This window comes from Pagrus major, chromosome 3 (assembly GCF_040436345.1).
Source record: "Pagrus major chromosome 3, Pma_NU_1.0".
In the NCBI taxonomy this organism is placed as follows: Eukaryota; Metazoa; Chordata; class Actinopteri; order Spariformes; family Sparidae; genus Pagrus; species Pagrus major.
This window is the reverse complement of record NC_133217.1, coordinates 9,927,173-9,950,421: the sequence shown is the minus strand read 5'-3', so window position 1 is coordinate 9,950,421 and position 23,249 is coordinate 9,927,173. Positions and strand designations below refer to the sequence as shown.

The 23,249-nt window shown below is 40.9% G+C and overlaps 1 protein-coding gene across 1 annotated transcript in view; it reads left to right on the top strand.

The window, feature by feature from the left end:
- sh3bp5lb (SH3-binding domain protein 5-like, b) overlaps positions 1 to 18,155 on the top strand; it is a 40,661-nt gene extending 22,506 nt beyond the window's left edge. Inside the window, exons 3-6 of the mRNA XM_073463512.1 lie at positions 8,211 to 8,339; positions 11,453 to 11,614; positions 16,267 to 16,440; positions 17,179 to 18,155. Of these exons, the coding sequence (XP_073319613.1) occupies positions 8,211 to 8,339; positions 11,453 to 11,614; positions 16,267 to 16,440; positions 17,179 to 17,799 (1,086 nt within the window). The 3' untranslated portion in view covers positions 17,800 to 18,155. The remainder of the gene's footprint in view (positions 1 to 8,210; positions 8,340 to 11,452; positions 11,615 to 16,266; positions 16,441 to 17,178) is intronic.
- The last annotated feature ends 5,094 nt before the right edge of the window (positions 18,156 to 23,249 follow it).

The following is a 23,249-nucleotide window of genomic DNA, read 5'->3' as shown; positions in this document are numbered from 1 at the left end:
TTATTGACTAAATAATTCAGGTTAAATAAATGAAGTGGCAATTTATATGAATAACAACAGGTAACAGGAAATATGGAATAACTAAGTCATGGGTTATTAGTGGAATATGGGCTGATGGTGAGATCACGAGTTAGGTTGAAGCATTTAAAGATTACGGGAGGAATTTTTAATACTAATGAGACCCTAACCGAATTTCTTTTAAGCTAAAAGATCATAATCAGAGCCATATACACCGTCTCATGTATCATGTGTGAATCCAGCTGTTATGAGTGATGGAGAGCCTACTTTCTTAGCAGAGTTGCGGAGTCCGCGGCAGCGGATTCCCTCGGGTGATTTGCGGCTCTAGCTGGCAGTCCCGGTCCAATGGCCGGGGGTCAGCTCGTCCGGTATCAGTCGGTTGGGCACCTCGGTCCGTTGTCTTAGGAAGAGGGCAGCTGGTCCCGTACCGATCCGGTGCAGATCTTGGCTCAATGCCCAGCGGGATGGTACCGCTAGCGAGCGCTGGGGGCTTGTCAAAGAGTCTGTCTTTCGTTGGAAACCGCTTGCACGGTCTCGGACACAGCAAGTTGCTGTAGTGTCGTGATGATGATTGATAAAGATGTTCTTCTTCGTTTCTTCGAGTGGTTCTCAGGCTCTGACTTTGTAAACTAAATTTAACTTCTTGAATAAAATAACTGAGGATGATACGTTGATCAGGCGGATCTTCCGTTGTTAGTTAATGCAAGATAATCTAAATTAAGTTCACTTCTTCAAAAGCAGGTTACGATACTTAACTGTATAAAACGAATTAAAACAGAACTTTGTTCTGGTACAAACTTAATAAAAGAAGCTAATCAATACTGCGAAAAATATAAAAGTGAGAAAAATCAACGCGTGAGCACTTCTGCTGAGATCGCTGTCTTGGAGCGTGTTTCAAAGTAAAGTAAAGAGCTTCAAAAATAAGTTACAAAAGAAAACTTTAAAACAAAAGAAAACTTAAACTAAAGAATAACTGAAAACTAAAACTGAACTTTAAACTCTGACTAAAAACGGACTCGAGAGACGTGATCTCTCTGTTTTATTATTTACAAATCGAGGGGTGTCTGGGTGGGGCTTACCGGCTTTTGTCTCCAAGATTTAAACGTTACAAAACAGTACTTCACCTTTCACAGAATCTCACCATGGCTTAATAGATGTACTTTGTCTATCATGAAAAGGATTATGACGTGATTAAAATCAATTATACATATTTCTGCTTAATACTTGTTAAACAAAGACATATCAGAGTCATTTACTGGTTATAACCATGAACATATTAAACAGAATATTTCTCGTCCAACTGTACCAGGACTCACCATCAGGAGGTGCTGTGGTTCCACCGAACACAGTACAGATTAAACATTAAAACTTGATCTCAGTCAATCTTAATCGTAGAGAAACGGGAAAAAGATCAGTTTTATGAACTTCTTTTACTGTTTCTTAATGTGTTAGAACTAAGAATGTGAGATACTGACTTAATGGTTAATTAGAAATGGTCTGAAATCTGGAAGAATACAGAGGCCATTTGAATGGAATGTCCCACAGATAGTGAGACCAGATGTGTCGTAAATAACAGAAGACAGAGTAATAGCATAGAACACAAGTCAGAAGGTGTCTGGTGTCCACTCTGGAGAGTGTGTTTGTGGATCAGAAGTCAGACAGACAAAGAGGTCGAGAGAGAGAGAGAGAGACATCAGACGTGTTACTTAATTTCCAAATGTAAAGACATTGTATTAACACAGTCTCTGATGACCAGATAGCTCCGGTCCCTCCTGATGTGGAGAGAATAGGTAACTCCATGTTTACTCAGACTGACCTGTGAGGGAACAATTTATCTGTTTGGAGGGGAGAGAAAGTTCATTCACAGTTTAAGTTGTAAATTAATTAAAACTGTCCTCATTTGAAGTCTTTATGGTCCAGGAAAACACTGTCCTCTCTGCCAGGATATAAGGTGTCAGCCTGTAGCCTGTAAATCGTCTTCATCCATATGAAAGGAGTTAACAAGAACAACGGGGCCTCAATGTAATGCAGAGGCGATGGACATGTGTTCCTACACTGTGTTTCACCTTGTTAGTCAACTTCACTCCAACTCAGTACCACCAATTTTACACTTATTTTTGGAATATATGGTAAACAGACCTCATTTCTGCTCTTCCATCTTGTGCTCCTTTACTGCCTGAGCATCCACTGACCCCTGGCTGCTGCTGATCCAGCTAAGATAAACATAACAAAAGGTGGAATATCTATGAGCAACTTATAATTTAATTAATTACAATAATGACAAAAAATATTGCCAAATAAACTAGTTTATGTCACTCCCTCCCTACTGTGAGTTCCTGACCCAGCTCATGAACTCACTGCTTAGTCGCTACTATTTCTTACCAATAAAATAATACATTTACACATTTACACAGACTTTTTAGTACACCGGCCTCAATATAAAATTGTACCTGGCCAGTTTGCTTCTTTCATCTGACAAAATATATAGATGCATGGTGTTTGAACTTTGAAAGCTCTGATACAGATTATCATCACCCTAACATTTGTCACAATGCTTAATCTCATGACTAACATATGTTTATTCTTTCAACCTCACCTGTGAGCCTCCAGCCTCTCCACCTACATCTCCTCCAGCTTCTCCTCCTCTACCTCCTCAAGCCTCTTCTCTTCCATCTCCTCCAGCTTCTCCTCCTCTACCTCCTCCAGCCTCTTCTCCTCCATCTCCTCCAGCCTCTCCTGCTCTCTCTCCTCCAGCCTCTTCTCCTCTATCTCCTCCAGCTTCTCCTCCTCTACCTCCTCCAGCCTCTTCTCCTCCATCTCCTCCAGCTTCTCCTCCTCTACCTCCTCCAGCCTCTTCTCCTACATCTCCTCCAGCCTCTCCTGCTCTCCCTCCTCCAGCCTCTTCTCCTCCATCTCCTCCAGCTTCTCCTCCTCTACCTCCTCCAGCCTCTTCTCCTCCATCTCCTCCAGCCTCTCCTGCTCTCCCTCCTCCAGCCTCTTCTCCTCCATCTCCTCCAGCTTCTCCTCCTCTACCTCCTCAAGCCTCTTCTCCTCCATCTCCTCCAGCTTCTCCTCCTCTACCTCCTCAAGCCTCTTCTCCTCCATCTCCTCCAGCTTCTCCTCCTCTACCTCCTCCAGCCTTTTCTCCTCCATCTCCTCCAGCCTCTCCTGCTCTCCCTCCTCCAGCCTCTTCTCCTCCATCTCCTCCAGCTTCTCCTCCTCTACCTCCTCAAGCCTCTTCTCCTCCATCTCTTCCAGCTTCTCCTCCTCTACCTCCTCAAGCCTCTTCTCCTCCATCTCCTCCAGCTTCTCCTCCTCTACCTCCTCCAGCCTTTTCTCCTCCATCTCCTCCAGCCTCTCCTGCTCTCCCTCCTCCAGCCTCTTCTCCTCCATCTCCTCCAGCTTCTCCTCCTCTACCTCCTCCAGCCTCTTCTCCTCCATCTCCTCCAGCCTCTCCTGCTCTCCCTCCTCCAGCCTCTTCTCCTCCATCTCCTCCAGCTTCTCCTCCTCTACCTCCTCCAGCCTCTTCTCCTCCATCTCCTCCAGCCTCTTCTCCTCTACCTCCTCCAGCCTCTTCTCCTCCATCTCCTCCAGCCTCTCCTCCTGTATCTCCTTCTGCATCTCTACTATCCGTCACCTGACAAAAGTATATTGATGCATGACATAAACAGTGGGACAATTTGGGGTGCAACAATCTTCAATTTTGATGATACGGTTATAGAGGAAAAAACTTAGTTTCACAATTATCATGAGTTTGGATGTATAAAATCTCATTTGTCATCCGAGGTTTTATTGTATTTTTCCCTAAATCTTTCATTGTTGATGTTTTTTTTAAACAGTTGCTGCCTTTCAACATAAAAATAATACATGAAAATAAGTGTATCTCTTTGGCATTAAATATAAGCTTTTTTTAAATCTTTGCATTGTTGAGGCTCTACAGTTATAATAATATTATTATTATTATTATTATTATTATTATTATTATTATTATTAATAACAATTCATTTTATTTATCAGCACTTTCAATACAACTCAAAGACACTTTACAAGATTATTGAGAGCTTTGTAATTGATGAGGAGGATCTTGAAGTGGATATGCTGCTTTATTGGGAGCCAGTTGCAGGATGGGTGTAACGCATTTCTTTGAGTAACTTACACTTTGACTTCTAAAGAAGTCTCTCATGTCCTATTTTCTTTTTTTAGACATCCTGGCTGCGCCTAATTACCAAACACACATACACACGCACGCACGCACGCACATGGACACCGATTCAAACGTTAATGTAAATGAAACCTCTGATATTACAATCCTTCTAGCTGACGTGACCCAGGCAGAACAAACGCCCAATTTACTGTGGCAGATTAATAAGGACTCCTGGGTAACTAGCAGTGTGCAAGCAAGATGGAGTGACAGCGGGGACGGCCAATCACACAAGAAATGGCAGAGCCAATCGAGGAGCTTGTGGGCAGTCTAAACTAAGGGAAACAGGCTTCAGCTTGAGTGGCCGTTTTCCGCTTGGTCCTAGTGCTTGACGGGTCTCTGTTTACTATAGCCTAACATTGTTTTTGGACGGTAAAAACTGCAGGGGACCACAACGGCCTTTTGAAAAAGTGCAGGGGACATGTCCCCTGTGTCCCCCCCCCCAAATTACGTCCGTGCTTGTGCATATGTTTTGTGGCGAGCAAATCCGTCTGGGTGTGGGTTCACTCATTTGTCGGCTCTGACCAATTTTTGTTATTAAGTTTGAAATTACCATAAAATATTTATGATTACTTTTTTAAATGTAAATATTTAAAAGTGTAGTACAGTATGTAAAAATTCTGCATTAAAATGACTAAAAATACCCCGACCTCTGATATATATTTTGTTGAGTTGTGTATTTATCCCAAGTTTTTCCAATAATGTTCAAACCAGAGAAATCAACAAGTTTACTCAAGCTAATGGTGCGTTTTAATTTGGTCGCAGCCACTACTTCCAGGATGGGGAAGTCAGCAAAGGAGGCTAAATTTAAGGTGAATAAAACTTTACCTTTAAACATTGCCATGCTATCACCAGCATGTCTCCTTAACAACCCCAGGAAACATTACGCTGGACCATGTGTACACCAAGAGACGGGATGCATAGAGAGCGGTGCCCTGCCCCCAACTGGGCTTTTCTGACCACATCTCCATCCTGCTGGTTCCTGCTCATCATCCTGCGCTCAAAGACAACAAGCCCACATAGAAGACCATCACTGTGTGGCCCAGTGGAGCTGTCTCTATGATCCAGGACTGTTTTGAGTGCACCGACTGGCATTCAGGGTATTCAGAGAAGCAGCAACTGGTGAGGACAGGGTGGACCTGGAGGAATATGTGTCATCTGTTTGTGGATACATCAGCAAATGTATTGACGTCACCATCACCAGGAAAATAACCGTCTGCCTCAATCAGAAACCCTGGCTGTATGGAGACATGCAGTCTCTTCTGAAGGCACGGGACTCAGCCTTCAGGTCCGGAGATGCAGTGGCACTGTGAGCAGCGAGGAGGGAACTGGAGGCTGGCATCAAAAGGGTGATGGCTATTTATGCCCTCAGGATACAGGGTCATTTTTCAACCAGCGACCCCTGGAGCATGTGGAAGGGCATAAAGAGCATCACGGACTTCAAAGGGAGGGGTGCTGAATACCCTTGGTACCCATTTTTTCCTGATGCTCTGAACACCTTCTATGCCCGCTTCCAGTCATTCAACCCCTCCTACAACACCAGGCTCGCACACCGACCAGGTGAGCTGCCCTTCAGTGTGTCTGCTGTGGATGTGAGGGGTACGCTGCGGAGGATCAACCCCCCTCAAAGCAGCAGGCCTGGACAACATCCTGGCACGCGTTCTGAGGGACTGTGCTCAGGAGCTCAAAGGAGATCACTGGAGATCTTTAACATCTCACTCTCCCAAGCTGTGGTGCATGTTTGTCTCAAGATGTCCATTATTATTCCGGTGCCCAAAAACTCAGCTGTGAAAAGCATGAATGACTATCACCTGGTGGCCCTCACCCCAATGGTCATGAAATGCTTTGAATGGCTGGTTTTGGCCCACAAAGGACACTATCAACATCAATGTGGACCCCCATCAGTATGCTTATAGGAAGCGCCAGTGTCAGCTGTCATCCACTCTGCTCTCACCCACCTGGAGAGCAGGGATTCCGATGTCAGGCTGCTCTTCCTAGACTTAAGTTCTGCTTTTAATACTATCATCCCGCAAACTCTAGTCAACAAATTGCTGCTGCTGGGACTAAAACCATCTCTCTGCAACTGGGTCCTGGACTTCCTGACAAACAGGCCACAGTCTGTTAAGATCCAGGGCATCTCATCTTCCACCATCAAACTCAACATCAGATCCCCACAGGGATGTGTCCTGAGCCCCCTGCTGTACACACTCCTCACATATGATTGCTCTGCGAGGTACCTGGGCAATCATATAGTTAAGTTTGCAGATGACAAGACTGTAGTTGGACTGATCTCCAACAACGACAAGTCTGTGTACAGGCAGGAAGTGGATGAACTTGTGGATTGGTGCAGAGCAAACAATCTCTGCATCAATGTGGGGAAGACTAAGGAGACTTCTTTTCCCCTCTCCTCTCTACTGATGTCCATTAGGTACATTTCCCCTGAGTGAAGAAAATCCTTCTCTTGTCTCCCACTTTATGCACATTAGCACATTAAATTATATATATAGGCATGTTTCCCCAACTTTAAACAAGGAAAATAAACCAAAACCATGTTTGACAAACAGAATGTATTACAGTTCCCTATGACAATTAACTATTTTCACCACATAAGGGTAATCAGTTCAGTTAAGCCTGATGTTCAAACACACTCCTCTCTTGTGAATTTACCAGCAATTATAGCAAAACTTCTGAGTAAGTGGAGACAACACTTTTTCTCTGTTCCACATAGACCATAGGTCACTAACAGGTGGACCGCGGTCTGAGTCTGGACCCAGACGCCGTCCTATATGTACCTGGACCTATAGTCAATAAATTATTTAAGTATTTTAAATTTTGACTGGGCGCTTCTATTTTGACCGGCGCAGCTTTTTTATACTTTACGGTACTGGTTTAGCGGATGAGGAAATCCACTGACCAATTGCATGCGAGTTAAGTCATCACACGTGATGCTACTCAGCCAATCAAATCTGTGCATTCCAGGCAATAAACATTGTGACTCTGAATAGACAGATGAAAGAGGTGAGAAACGAGTGACAGATGGAAAGATGAGTGAGCGATACAGGGAGAGAAGACAGAGAGACGAGTGAGCCGGAGACAACAGAGAAAAATAACCACACATTGCGCTCTCTAAGAAGAGAAAAGTGGACAGCGAAAACAGGGCTTTCAACCCAGAATGGACAGACTCATTCATTCTCCACAATGAACATTTTTAAAACTAAATATCGTTCCAGGCTCACCAATGAGCAGCACATGTGTGATTTAAAATCCTGGCAGGACAAGCTAGAGCTCAATGAAAGAGAAACTGTAAAACTGTTCAATTGTTAAGATGTGTTGGGATCTATCTGTTGTAAAATATGTTGAGACTGTTAAGATGTGAAACATTAACAAAGAAAAAGGGAAACTCAAGCTGCTGCTACACTTTATTTTATTTTTCAAAAATGAAGTACTTTATTTTAAGATGCACAATTTTTAAAAAGCTATTTATTTATTTTCACTATTTTATTTTTAAATGCAGCCCTTTTTTTCCTTAAAGAGAGAAGAAAATAATACATATCTACAGTATTATATATCTGTATAATTAAATGTTAAGTGACAATAAATATTGTCGAAATGTTTTTGAATTGTTCTTTCTTTATTTTATTTGACAGTCAGTTGTTGATTACATGCAGACGTTGATACAACTATTAGGCTACTTCAATATATATCACACTAAATCATAATGCAAGTTAGACATTATGATGTTCCAGACCTTTGCTTGAGGAAATTTTCTCTAACTGGACCTATTTGAATTTTAGTTGCTACCCCTGACATAGACCCTTGAATATAAAAAGACTCACTGAGAAACCAGTTGACCGGTTCAATATGTCAGTGATGTTGACGTGCGATCCAGCAGCCAATGAAGTATCTACATTTCTATATCTATGGTGGGATCCATAATAACACCTCACAGATTGTGATTTGCAATGTTTTGTCATGGGTGTGCTACCTTCAGGATGCCAGGTCCAGCTACAGGAGGATTCTTACTGATTCTGCCAGGAAACTCAATGCTCAGGGCTCCCAGCTCGGTGCCTGCATTGAGAAAGCAAGGCCCTACTATGAAGCCCGCAGACTGGCCAAAGAGGTATGTGTAGTCGCTGCACATGATTCTTTAGTGTGTGTTCATGAATAAGTATGAGAAAAATACACTCAGTCGGCAGGTTAATAGGTCCAACTAGTCAAAATTCAGTGTGCGAGTTTGTAGCTCGACAATCTCCCACTTTATCTTAAGGTTAATAAAGTATATCTATTTATACATTTTCATGTCAGTTATCTATGATGTTATGGCTATTTAAAATGACTCAGCAAGAGTCTGTGCTGGTGCTCGGTGTAGGATTTTTATACCTAACTTAATGTCTTTCTGCAAACCTCCAGAAGACCCTAACTCGCTCCAGGTTCACTTGCTGGGTCCTCTCTGCATCACCTACTTCTCAGGAAATAATGTATGGATCCTGATGAAAAGAATCAGGCATATTAAGATGGCTGTTACTGGCTTTGACTGAGTACAATATGACGCAGATCCAAATAAAAATCTGCATCTAGGGGATTTAAATATCCTTTATTTGATATTGGATTAGGTTTGATTGGGCCTTAGTGGAGGTATGTGCTCTACTACGTGCCCTTCTAGTTTTTACTGTAATTGAATGGATGAAAATTGCATGTAAAAAGAGGTCAATTTAATAGAAATAAAGCAAATAATACATAATTCATCTAAACGTTTAAACACTGTCATTCGTAGTAATACAACTGCAAATTGGAAAATGAGAAAAATACCATTAGTATCACATCAATGGTGAACATGTGCAGATTTTAACAGCCTTTGCATTCTTTATTATAACTACCACAACATGTTTCATATAAAGACTCAAGATCAAAAAAGCCTTCATCATAAACCGTGTTGCAGTCATTAATCATTCAGTAGCGACCTTACATTTTTTTGTTCACCTTCTCCATCCAGTCGCGCCTTCCTGCTGCTGTCTCATGCAGAAATGACAGTCAGAACTTCTCATGTGATCAAAGTAACCTTGCCTTTAACAGCTTTCTCCCAAATACAGTTGCACCTTCCTCCAGGCTGTCACAGAGCTCTCTGATGTACATGTCCTGAGTGATTTTGTACTCCAATTACGATAAAAACCAGCAACGCTGAAATTTTATTTTGAAAGGAGATCTAAAACACACATATAAATAAATATGATAACTAACAGCCCTGAAGTGAGATTATGCAACTTTTTAAATAAGAAAGAAAACAGTCTTTCTTCCCTGTTTGGGTTGCTCAATGGCAGACCACTTCCTTTGTGCCATATTCACCCATCATTTTCTGGGCTGGAAAAATCCAGCCCATCAGTGGATGGTGTCATTTTTCTACAGTCATTATACTGTGCAATCAGTATTTACTTCTAAATGATTAGAAGTTACAGCAAAAAAGTTGTCATTTGCAAGTTTAAAGTAAAATTACCACTCAATTCATAGCATTTAAACATTTAACCCCATAAACCCCGTATTTAACCGACTGAATAAAAATAGTGGTCAGAGCCTCTATGACGTCACCCACAGGTTTCTAAAGAGCCAGAATGAAGCTCGAGGTGGGTGGTACCAGCCGTTGCCATCTTGGCAGCACCTGACTCCACCTAATTCCTAGCTAATCAAAAATGGGCAAAGAGGTGGAGCTTAAGCAAGCAAGTTAGTTAAACAAGCCAATTGAGCTGGAAGCTGCCAAGCTAGCTAACACTAATAAGCTATCTGTGTTCACATATAAAGATGAATAAATTTCACATCACGTAACTGGTGTGAGTTTGACTGCAGGTTTATTTGCCACAAACAGCCAGAATACATTTTACATTAGCAGCAAGATAGCCAACAACAACTGACACAGATGGTGTGCGTCAATCTGAGCTAGTTAACACTCACCAAATACTTGTTTCTGTTATCCTGCAGTGTCTTTTCTTTTCCCATCTCCTCTCTGTACGTTAATGAAGTAAAGTAATGTTAATATTTAATTTCTCCTCCACTCAGCAGTCAAATAAGAGTTATCCCACATTACAGTGGATTTCAGCACCTCTGTGGCTCGTTATGGCAGCGAGAGTGAAGATAAATCTAGTTTTTAATCCCAAAAGTTAAAAAAACAAACTCTGTACTCCCTGACTCCCGGTGTTTTCCTCCAGAAGCTCTGGCCTCTGGCTTGCTCCTCCGGAGCCTGCCGGCTCCAGCAGTTGTCTGCTGGTTAATGCTAAAAGAGTTGCTCATTAATCTCCAAATTCTCCAAAAGGAATCAAAACCACAAACACGGACCGGACATCAAGTTCAGTGACTGTAATAAGCTGAGGTAAAGCTGAGCAGACAGCTTGTGGGTACCTGTAACTCAAAGCAGCCACACCCCTAATTATGCAAAACTTTAAGCCTTAATATAATTTAAATGAGTGAGTTATATAAAAAGAATTTCAGCTGTTAAGTTGGGCATTTTAATTTTGGCCCTAATGGGGATGGACTCGCTTTTGGAGCCAGCCTCAAGTGGCCATTTGAGGAACTGCAGTTTTTGGTATTTCCGCATTGGCTTAATTTCTCACCCCCGGAGGTTGCAGCTTGATTCACACTGGCACAATCCTGGCACATTCCAAATAAGGCTAACCCCAACTTCAGCTTGGGGATTGCTCGCCCTGTTCCGGAGCAGGGTTAGCCCCGAGTTTGTGAACTGAAGCTGACAGCTTGGTGGAAACAAGGCTATAGACGTTTATCTGGCTCCAATCATGTGGCTCTTCTCACCTGAAAAAACAAATCACAATTAAAAGATCCGGTTGTTTCGGCTGTTCACAAATGTCTGACCGAAAATAGAGCTCGAAAAATCGAATAATTTAGGATGTTGACAAAATACAAGCATGACAGGCAGAAAGCAATCTGTATCAGTCATACATGCAATCAATATTAGGATACATTTTAGAAAGGATATCGTTAAGGTGCCTTAGCCTGCATCAAGACTTGTTAACCCAAATGATGATATTTTATAATGCATTTTTGTAAATTTTCTGTCATGAAAATGTTCTTTAAGTCATCAAATCAACAATTTGGATCGAAGTCCTGGGTGGCAGCCTTTTGCTAAAGAGATCAGCTCCACTCTGCTTGCAGCCTTTAATGATTGATTCATTGTTGCAGTAGATTATGTGGTTAGAGTGTTTCTTTAACTGCTGCTGTCTTTTCCCCCAGGCCCAACAGGAGACCCAGAAGGCAGCTCTGAGATATGAGAGGGCTGTGTCCATGCACACTGCTGCCAGAGAGATGGTGTATGTGGCAGAGCAGGGCCTCTTGGCAGACAGAAACACCATGGACCCAACCTGGCAGGAAATGCTCAACCATGCTACTGCCAAGGTACACAGCCAGGCTTCTCTCTCACACCTGAATTTTGTGTATTCTGCAGGCAAAGTCAGGGACATTTCTGTATCTTTCAACTACTTGACCCATTAATTGCAATAGGCTACTTTTTTTCAAAATAAAAACACTTTGAGTAACTGTATCTGAACAGAAAGCTTAGGATGAGGTTTATCTTTCAAAATAAAAGCCCCCAGCAGTAATTATGTGGTATCAGGACAGTATGGATGGACCTAGTTTTTCAGAATAAAAGCCCCTGACAGGAACTATCAGTACAGGGAACTCAGGATGAGGCTGTTTATTTCAAAACCCAGATAGAGTGCCTGTAACTTAACAGGAAGCTCAGGATGAGATTTGCTTTTCAAAATAAATGCCCTATAGAGTAACTATAGTTCATTAGTTAAGTAGGAATGGACCTTGTTTCTGGAAATAAAAGCCCCATACAGTAACAGTATCTTAACAGGGAACTCAAGGTTCAGATCAATAGTTTCCATCTCCCTGTAAAGAACACATGTATATCATGTCAGTCTTCAGTTCCACTGATTTCTACACTTCTCATGTTTCTGTGATGAATGAGTGGAACACAAACTACTTTGTCACAAAAACATTCATGAAGTTTGGTTCAGTAATGAATTTATTATAGGTCTTCTGAAAATGTGACCAAATCTGCTGGATCAAAAATATACATACAGTAACTAGAACAATCAATGTTGGTGATTATAGAAAGTTGTGTGAATCAAAATTTCTTTGTAGCATGGCCTCTTAACTTCTTCTGAGTGATTCTGATTGATAACAGCTGGTGACCTTTCTGGGCCCATTTTAATAGGGCTTGTTTGATACAGCCATTAGACTCAGCCACAAACACTACAATGGGAAAGTCTAAGGAGCTCAGCATTGATCTGAAAGAGTGCATTTTTGATTGAACAGGTCCACGGCCGGGGGGATGTTCATGAGATACCAACCTTTCGTGAACTCTTGAATTTCACCAGCCGTCTTCTCTGCAACAAATATCAAGCTTCCATGCTTTCATTTCCAGGGATGATCTCATTTTCATGGAGACAGACATGGTGTGCACGGAGGTGTGTGTGTGTGTGTGTGTGTGTGTGTGTGTGTGTGTCAGTGATGCGCAGGTCGGGGTTTTTTCCAACCCGCGGGTCCCGCATTTATTTAATAATTTGACCCGCTCCATCCCGCCCGCACAACCGCATCTATTTTCACAACCCGCCTCACCTCGCCCCGCCGCTATTAAATACACGTTAAATATGTCATTGACTGGTCTGACAAATGTGCTTGAAAACAGCCCTTCGAGTGGCACTGGAAACTGGCAACAACAAATTAAAATATTAATAAAAATAAATATATATACGTATAAAAATAAACAATAAATAAATCAAATCCTTAATGACCCGCCCCGCCAATAAAGTGAACATTTCTTGACCCGACCCAACCCGACCCGCGGGTTACGGGTCGGCCCGCGCATCACTAGTGTGTGTGTGTGCTAGACGCGTGAGTGACAGAGAGCAGGGAAAGGAAATGCAGCTGAACAAATAGCTGTGTTTTTAAATAGCGTTAAAAAAAACAAAACGAAATGCAATGTGTGGCAGTCGGTGTTGATTCTGTGGCGCACCGCCAGTAGGTGATTTGTTAATTTTTAACAGGGGGGATGGCTCAATGGGAGCACCACCCTACCCCAACACACCTATGTACACCTCCCAAAGAACATTGTTGACGCCTTAACCATAACTGTTACATTTCTAATTCTACAATTCCATTTTATCCAGTTATCTTCCTTCTCTCCCTACTACAAATGTCTTTTTATAACTGTATTAAAGTAATGAGTAAATATACCTTTAAATTGTATGTTTGTCCAGCAGAGTGTGCTTCAACGGGGGATAAAACAGCTGGTGTCAAGAAATGTAACAGCTACCTCACTAATGGTTACACTATAAACCAGCACAAAAAATGACAATTACCAACATAACATAAGCCACCATGTTCTGAATAGACACACTAAAAACACTTACAAAAAGTAACATTTTAGTTTTAGAACAAGCAAACTTGTTGTGCTCCTACTCTACATGAGAGACGCGCTGGGAATCCACCGGAAGCCGCTTTATGACGTCGCATCTGCTACAGGTTTTGTTCCGCCCTCCGCATGGCATCATACCATGAATGTATGAAGAGAACCCCAGTGGGAACGTTTCAGATAATTTTGCTAACAAGGGGGACGGCATCCCCCCTCATCCCCCCTCAAATCGCCTACAGCGCACCGCCACAAATTAGTCAATGTGTGGGAAACACTGCAAACTATCACCTGCTGCTGAGAGAAAACTGGTCAGGATGGTCAAGAGTCGACCAAAACCCACCAAAAAGCAAATCTGCAATAAATTAGAAGCTGCTGGAAGACAGGTGTCAGTGTCCACAGTCAGGTGTGTTTTACATCAACCCGAGCTGAGAGGCTGCCGTGTTAGAAAGAAGCCCTTGATTCAGACAAGGCACCTTAAAGCTCGACTGAAGTTTGCTGCTGATCACATGGACAAAGAAAAAACCTTCTGGAGGAAAACTCTGTGGTCACATGAAACAAAAACTCAGTCATTTGGCCACAATGAGCAGCAATATGTTTGGAGGAGAGAAGGTGAGGCCTTTAACCCAAGAACACCATACCTACTGTCAAGCATGGTGCTGGTTGTATTATTCTGTGGGGCTGTTTTGTTGCCAGTGGATCTGCTGCTCTAAAGAAAGTAAATGGAATAATGAAGAAGGATATTATCTCCAAATTCTTTAGGAAAACCTAAAATCATCAGCAGAAGATAGGGTGCAGTTGGGTGTTCCAACAGGACAATGATCCCAAACACACATCAGAAGTGGTAAAGGAATAGATCAATCAGGCTAGAATGGAGGTTTTGGAAAGTCCTGACTTGAACCCCATCAAGAACATGTGGACTGTGTTGAAGAAACAAGTATGTGCCAGGAAGACAACAAATTTTGTTGAACTTCACCGATTCTGTCAGGGGAAGAGGTTAAATATTCAGCCAGAGGACGACCAGAAGCTTGTGGATGGCTATCAAAAGCAGCTAACTGAGGTGAAAATGGCCAAGAGACATTAAACCAAATATTAGAATTTTTATAATAAAATACTGAACCAAAATTCATGAATGTGTTTGTGACAAAGTAGAAACAGAAACATGAGAGTTGTAGAAATCATTGGAACTGAAGATTCCATGATATACATGTTCTTTATGAGTGGGTGGAAACTTTTGAACGTGACTGTACGTGTCTACAGGAGCCATTGTTCATCATGCATCCTATTCATTGTCTTTGTAGGGAGCCTTAGCAATGCATTCTGGTCGTGGCAGGTTGTGCTTTGAGAGAGATGTGTCTCATTTCCTGCTGTTCATTTGATTAAAGTTGAATTCTGGCTACTCTATGCAAATCAGGGGCATCCAGTGCGCCGTGACGCCTCTGGAAACTATGGAACAAATGTTTTATCTCTTCCTTCTAGTTTGAAATATCCATGTAGATACATTTGGCTTCATGTGTCGAGGCTTTGACATGAAACACCATTCAAAAGTTTGGATGTTTTTTCTGTTTTTCTTTTATTGATAATAGCCATCAATTACATAGATAAAAAACAGTATAATTCAGACACCAAATGTATTATTTACATTAGAAATAATTTTTGCCCCAAAAGCAAAATGAACTTCTTAAAATGCCCATTTAGTTGATTCACAGTGCTCCATGCCAGGAGATAATAGTGTTGTAACATCTGTTTTCCCCAAATATTGTTTGATTATTAATTTAGATCATGATTTTACCATAATATTGTGCTCCAGACACTGAAACAGGAACTCATTCCCATTGAAATCTGCACAGATACTGATAGTAAGCTTCCAATTTCTTTTACCAAAGATTTCTTATATTCTTATTTGACTGTTGCTCAAGGTTATCTTTGTCTTTCACTGCCCTTTCTATTGTCAGTCTGGTCGAACCACTATACAGCATTTTGTTCTCCATATGCGACAAATCACTTTTATTTGCAAACCCTTCATACCAAATAACATTTTTTGTAAAGAGGACTTCCTACAATCGAAAGCATGAAAGACCATCCAAAAACATATAGTTCTTTCAACTATCTAACTGTACTTTTTTGACAGACCAAACCCAGGAAGGACTGTGTATGTCTGAGATTCCTGCCTATCTTTTTAGAAACAGTGTTCCCGATACAATATCTAATGATTGTTTAATATTCCACATTGTCAGCAGTTTTTTTTATACTTTTTCTAGAAATAGCATGAATCTTGGTGAAGCAACATAGACATGGATACATTTATTCATTTATTACAAATATGTTCACTAGTAAGTGAATAAATAAATGTTTAATTCATTTTGTACCAATTGGCTGGATAGGAATACAATTTGTTGTCATCCTTGAGACTGTCAGGGCTTACTTGGACACACAGAATCTTTTATGTTATTAGTAACACCTGTGCCTTTCCTACGATGACAAGTCAAAATTTATGCTGTGAAACAGGCCTGTTGAATGTCTCCACTCAAATATCAGAACCATGGTGGCGTAGAGGCAGAAAAGTAATGTGTGATTTATGAGCTCATGCAGCGTAGCTTCTCTCAGTCAAATTTCCTGTGCTGGTTAGGTAAACGAAGCAGAAGAGGAGCGCTTCCGGAGTGAGCGGGAGCACCAGCGAGTCACACAGCTCTGCCAAGATGCCGAGGCACGAGTCCAGACCCTCCAGAAAACCCTGAAGAAAGTCATCCTCAAATCCAAACCTTATTTTGAACTCAAGGCTCAATTCAATCACATTCTGGAGGTGTGTACCAGCAGTGTTTTTTTTTGTAACAATATAACAAATACACACCATGTGGTCATACGGCAAGCCACAAGCTAATAATTTGACCTTGCTGACCAAGAGTGAGCATGGACACAGGCTCTGCGTGACATTCCACATGATTTTCGACTGATGTATTTTACCTGCAGCTACTGTCAGCTGTAATGTTACCACACAGCCTGAAAATGTGTGTTGTAATGTATGATTTACCTTGCATTTAGACATTTGTGGCCATAAGGCATTACAAACTGCTAGTGAAAGCATTCAATTTTTAGTGACCGTCATTTGAAGTTGAAAGATTTGAACTAAATTGAGTCAGCTGATCTCGTACAAGCTGTTTAGGCTTGTTACATTAACAGCCTAATTGATGCATTCAGCTGAAACAGCTGGTATTTATTAACTGTTGTTTTCTCACACCAAACTGCACCTGATGATGTTTTTGCATGGAAAAATGCCTCTTTATTACTGTGGAGTTATTTAATCCATATATGTGTGAATATCAATGGATCTACTGGTAGAGCTAATATTTAAATTGCTGCTATTGTGCTATATTACATTTAGACTGTAGAATAATGACGACTGATGATAAAGCTTTGACTAGCAGTTTTTTGTAAGTTGTTTTTTAACTGGATGGTTTAAACCAAAATATAATTACAAGTAGTATTACAAGTGCTACTCTATTAAGTGTCAAGTGTTGTGTTGCTGTTCACTGTTTTTCAGGAACATAAGGCTAAAGTGGTGCAGCTGGAGGAGCAGGTGGCAAAAGTAAAAACCTGTTACTCTGTGGCCCTGCGGAACCTGGAACAGATTAGCGAGCAGATCCATGCACAGAGGGGCCGAATTAGGGCCCGCAGCCGGCGTCCTGCAGTCTGTGGGGGTCGAAGCTCCCCTGTAGGTGCTGAGGCTGAGGTCAGAGCTGCAACTGGGATTCATGTCAGTAGCTGTGTGGCTGTGGGCGGGATAGAGAGCGACTGGGCAGATGGCGAGAAAACCAGGCTGTGGGTGGAAAGGCACAGAGAGAGTGGCTGGGGCCAGAGGGAGCGGCTGGATGTGGAGCATGCTGGCTCAGACTGTATGTCAGTCATCAGCCTACAGACCATCGCCTCCGACCTGGAAAAGTGTGACTCGGTGGAGCACCTGGGTGACTTGAGTGACGCTGGAAGTGTGGTGGGCATGGTGGGTGAGGGGTGGGACTGTGACAGGAAGTCCAATGAGAAGTCAGTCTGCAGGGTGATGACTGAGGAGCCCCAGCAGGAGAGGGCCCACCAGGAGAAGGAAGCAGATAATAAAGAGAAGCAGGAGAGGTTCATCAAGCATCACCACAGAAGTGTAAGTCTATGATAGTGAGCGGCAGGAAGCTGATGAGTGATGACGAGTGAGGATCATGGCAAGCAGTTGATGAGGGATTCAGAGAGGAAATCTGAGGGAAGAGAAAGTACCTTGACAGAAGTGGTAGATGGGCTGGCAGGAATATGATATGGAGAGGCTGACAGTGATTGACACAGCACCACACTGACAGAGCAGTTAGGAACAGCAGGGAGGGTTGGCAGGTAAGACAGCCGTAGATTATTGACTCTCTCTACGGCAGCAATAAACAGAGAGCGGTCCTGCAGAGAGCACTGACCACCCATCACTCTTGTACAGTACTTTGCAGTATGTGATCCTACTGAAAAGGTTTTGTTTAAGAAAAACCAAATAAGAATGGCACTCAGTAGAGTGTATACCTGCACCAAGGCCCAGCAGTCACCTTTAATTCCTAATCCAATATCAAACTGGATTGCCCTGCGTCACTCTGAATTTGAAACCAGCCATAACTGCATAATCAGAATTTAAACTCACCAGATCTAGGATTTGCATCATATTGTACTTATAGACACCAGCCACCTACTGTACATAGGGATGATTTTTTTCCATCAACACCCATTCATTTTTCCCAAAGAATGGAAATGTTAAAAAAAACACCATATCTAGCAATGTTAAAGAAAGTGAGACAAAGTTCCTGGATCCATGCCTTTGTCTGGATCTGACTTCATAGTTTAACAGAAGTTTATTTGTCAAATGTCAGTTCAATACTGAGATACATCAGCCTCCGTACAAACTAATATTAACCTTCAGTAACTGACAGCAGCGTGACGAGGAAATTTGTCCCCTATGCCTTCAGATTGGTATTTCCTTTTTAAGTGACTTTAATTGATTCTCACATAAGCTACTGCCTTGTTCAGCAAATGGAACATGCTCAGGTGTGATCACATGATCTAAATAGAGCTATACATGCCGAGCCAGTATATCAGGCGGCCCCTGTGAACAAAAGCGAACAAAGTCAACTTTGTTTTAGTGCCGTACCACCAAACTAAAGAGCTTATGGTCTCATTTGCGTATGTAGGTCATATAGAGGCATCCATATTAAAATGAGACTGTTTCATAACCAGTGAAAAGTTCCTTGTAGTACATTTAGGGTATCCTTCTCAAAAATGTTTATGACTATCAGGCAACATATTTTTAAATGTTTAAAAACTTTTTCAAACATCAGTTTCCTCCAGTTTACTGCCATGGAACTAAAGACCCAGGTCTATTGCACAGATAGCCATATACCAAGTTATGCCCTTATGCGGAGGGAAATTGCCAAATGTTTGATTTGTTGATGACTTACTTTATTTTTTTTAAAGTGCCTTCGAGTCCTGATTGGGCTCAGTTATCCAAATATAGAATTATTTACAGGAGCTGAAGTGAAATCAGCATTAGTCAATGGATAATCTACTTCAACTGGGGAGAGCTAATAGTCTGTGATCATTTGTTTATCTTTATGTTGTTAAATTATGAAATATGTTATTAATGTTTAAGGTACAGCAGATTCAAACTGTATGACCTGAAAGCCAATGTTTGACACTGGTCATGTATGAGTATTCATTGTCTTCAGGTGAGCTACATGTAAATACAGGACATTTTAAGAGTTCAGTGCTTCCCCCAGAAGACTGATATCAATTTGAATGTCTGAAATAGTTCCAGCATGTAATTCCTGCTAAAACCACAAGTTGTTCTGACATTTATGTTTGTACGGAGTTGCCCAAAAGAGTTACTGTACATTTTTGTAAATTTTTGGAATTTAACATTCCAAAAATTAATGAATTAATAAATGTTAAAAATGAACATCAATCAATATTAAATGTATAGTTAATTTAACTTGAGTTAATAGTTATTTATAAACCATTCATTAAGCAATTGTAAAGGTCTCCAAACATTGGTTGCAGCTTTATAATGGCCATCCAAATAATGTTAAAAAAGTTTTTAAAAAAAAAAGGTTTATAAAGCATTTGTTGAACTGTTTGTTAACAGTAAAATAGCTGTTAACTGAAATTTAATGAAATGTTTGTTTATCATATATTAGTGATGGTTTATATAAAGTGTTACCAGTTTATTTCTTGAACTATTTAATATGTGCAAATGTAATGTCACTGCAGGTTTTGAATTGTCCATCACTACTGAGCGGGATGATACTGACGGACTGAACAGAGCTGTAATGTCCGTCTGATGAACTGGGAAATGATATCTCAGTGTAATCCAGTGAAATTTAATTTTGAAATTAAGTTAGTTTATTAGTTTATTAATTAAGTTAGTTTATTAGGAACATCATATTTGTTTTAACCCAACATGAAGCAAATTGTGGGTTGTATTTACTGTGTGTGTGTGTGTGTGTTCTCTAATTTGGCTTCACACGTTCACATTAGTTACAACATGAAGAGGCAGTAAAAGCTGAAACAGAAGGACTTGAACTTATGATCCAAACAGTATTGTTAAAAAAAAAAAAAAGGTTTGCTCAACTGCTGTGTGTTTGCACTTGATGTCTTTGTTACAGCATATGTAATGACTTAACTCTAAACCCTGTTTACAACATCGCTGTAGAAAGCACTGTATTAATGGTTTGTACAGTGTCAGGAGTAACAGATGTATAATCCTGCTGAGCATCAGATACCTTATTCAACATGCAAATTTTATTTTAATGAACTTCATTATTAAAAAGTTACAGTGTAACTTGTTTTGCTGTGTTGTAAGGGGGTATTTAGTTTTCATAGCAGGTCAACATAACTTTCTCAATTGAACTTAAGGATTGCAAGTTAATCCTTAAAGGAGCATTTTGTAAATCACAGCCATCGGCTCCAAACAAATAGGGAGCACTTTTTATTTATTCTACACTGAACAAAAATATAAACGCAACACTTTTGTTTTTGCTCCCATTTTTCATGAGCTGAACTCAAAGATCTAAAACTTTTTTTATATACACAAAAGATCCATTTCTCTCAAATATCTACAATTCCATTTTATCCAGTTATCTTCCTTCTCTCCCTACTACAAATGTCTTTTTATAACTGTGTTAAAGTAATGAGTAAATACACCTTTAAATTGTATGCAGTGGACTGAGTTTATTCAGGCAGGGTTTTCTCATGTTTCTCATAATACACTACAAGCAGGGTCATTTTAAGTTACATGACTCCTTGGAATTTTTTACCATCTAAATTCCTTGAAGGACACACATTGAACATTGTGCAAAAATAGTAGAGCCCAACCGATTTATCGGTAGGCCGATTTTATCGGCCGATATTAGCCTATCACAGATATATCAGTATCGGTGTATATATTGTCCGATATGCACTGATATGAAAACCTTATATTTAAAAACTATAATGCAGAAAAACATGCTTGGGCTAATTTAAAATTGGTGTAATGACATAGTTTGTCCAGCAGAGTGCGCTTCAACGGGGGATAAAACAGCTGGTTTCAGGAAATGTAACAGCTACCTTACTAATAGTTAAACTATAAACCAGCACAAAAATGACAATTACCAACATAACATAAGCCACCATGTTCTGAACAGACACACTAAAAACACTTAAAAAAAGTAACATTTTAGTTTTAGAAAAAGCAAACTTGTTGTGCTCCTCCTCTACATGAGAGACGCGCTGGGAATCCACCGGAAGCTGCTTTATGACGTCGCGTCTGCTACAGGTTTTGTTCCGCCCTCCGCATGGCATCATACCATGAATGTATGAAGAGAACCCCAGTGGGAACGTTTCAGAAGCGGAGCCTTTGGCCTGCCCGATATTGTTGACTTGCTCAGATTTTGTTGATCTGGTCATTTTTCGTTTTTATACAATCAGGAGTCTGCAAACGGTGTTTTATTTTGAAAATTGACCGGATGCTCTATGCCGTTCCTGTGTCTCTGACTTCCTGCCGACGCGATCTGCTCTGTGCAGCTTGTTGCGGCTTCTGTCATAAATCGACCAGGCAGCCGGACCGACAAGCAGCCATGCTCGGCTTGACTCCACTGTGCGCCGTCGATCGCGGCCGCTTGTGATTTGTAACACACTTTCTGCTACTAGGGGATGGAGAGTGATGGCAGGCTAACAAGGGGGATGCTTTTTGGTAATTTTGCTAACAAGGGGGACGGCATCCCCCCTCATATCGCCTACTGGTTATTGCTGACGTTAATGTATTACTTTGACTTTCAGAAAGTACAGGTGTCGTGCCAAAAAGTGATTGTCTGCCAGAATCTGACTTCCGGCCGCGGGAGCGCGCACAGCAGCCCGTTGAGCGGTAGCGCAAAACCGTCTGCTTTTCTCTGGATTAAACAGTCATAATATGCAGAAACACACAACTGCATTATAATGTAGGCCTAATTATAGCTTCGAAAGCTTAACGTTTATCACGTAACGGCATTTACGTGATAGACATGTCTCTGTGTTTGGTATGTCTGATGACTTTGTGTAGCCCTGTCTTTGGAAATTAGACTGTAATGAATATGATTAAGGCTATTGGTGGGTTTTCAATAAAGATATGATAACTTTTGCGACGATCCTCGTGACTGCATTGTTTTTTATCTGATCTGGGCCCTTCATAGTATTTGCTTCCCATGTTTGGATGTGTTTTGCAGTTTTCAATCAGTTTTCACCTGTCAAAAACTGATTGAAGGCATAGTATAGTTACTGAGAGGTGATTTCTGCCTAAATATGACTTGATCTCATTCATAAGCTTCATAATATAAAGATCTGAGCTCACAGGACAACTTGGAATTCTTTTAAAGGACCATTACAACAGAAAATGTGCATTTTCACCTGCCAAAAATTGATTGAAGGCCAAATACAGTTAATGAAAGGTGATTTCTGCCTAAATATGACTTGATCTCATTCATAAGCTTCATAATATAAAGATCTGAGCTCACAGGACAACTTGGAATTCTTTTAAAGGACCATTACAACAGAAAATGTGCATTTTCACCTGCCAAAAATTGATTGAAGGCCAAATACAGTTAATGAAAGGTGATTTCTGCCTAAATATGACTTGATCTCATTCATAAGCTTCATAATATAAAGATCTGAGCTCACAGGACAACTTGGAATTCTTTTAAAGGACCATTACAACAGAAAATGTGCATTTTCACCTGCCAAAAATTGATTGAAGGCCAAATACAGTTAATGAAAGGTGTTTTCTGCCTAAAAATGACTTGACCTCATTCATAAGCTTCATAATATAAAGATCTGAGCTCACAGGACAACTTGGAATTCTTTTAAAGGACCATTACAACAGAAAATGTGCATTTTCACCTGCCAAAAATTGATTGAAGGCCAAATACAGTTAATGAAAGGTGTTTTCTGCCTAAATATGACTTGATCTCATTCATAAGCTTCATAATATAAACACTAGCGCTCACAGGACAACTTGGAATTCTTTTAAAGGATCATTACAACAGAAAATGTGCATTTTCACCTGCCAAAAACTGATTGAAGGCCAAATACAGT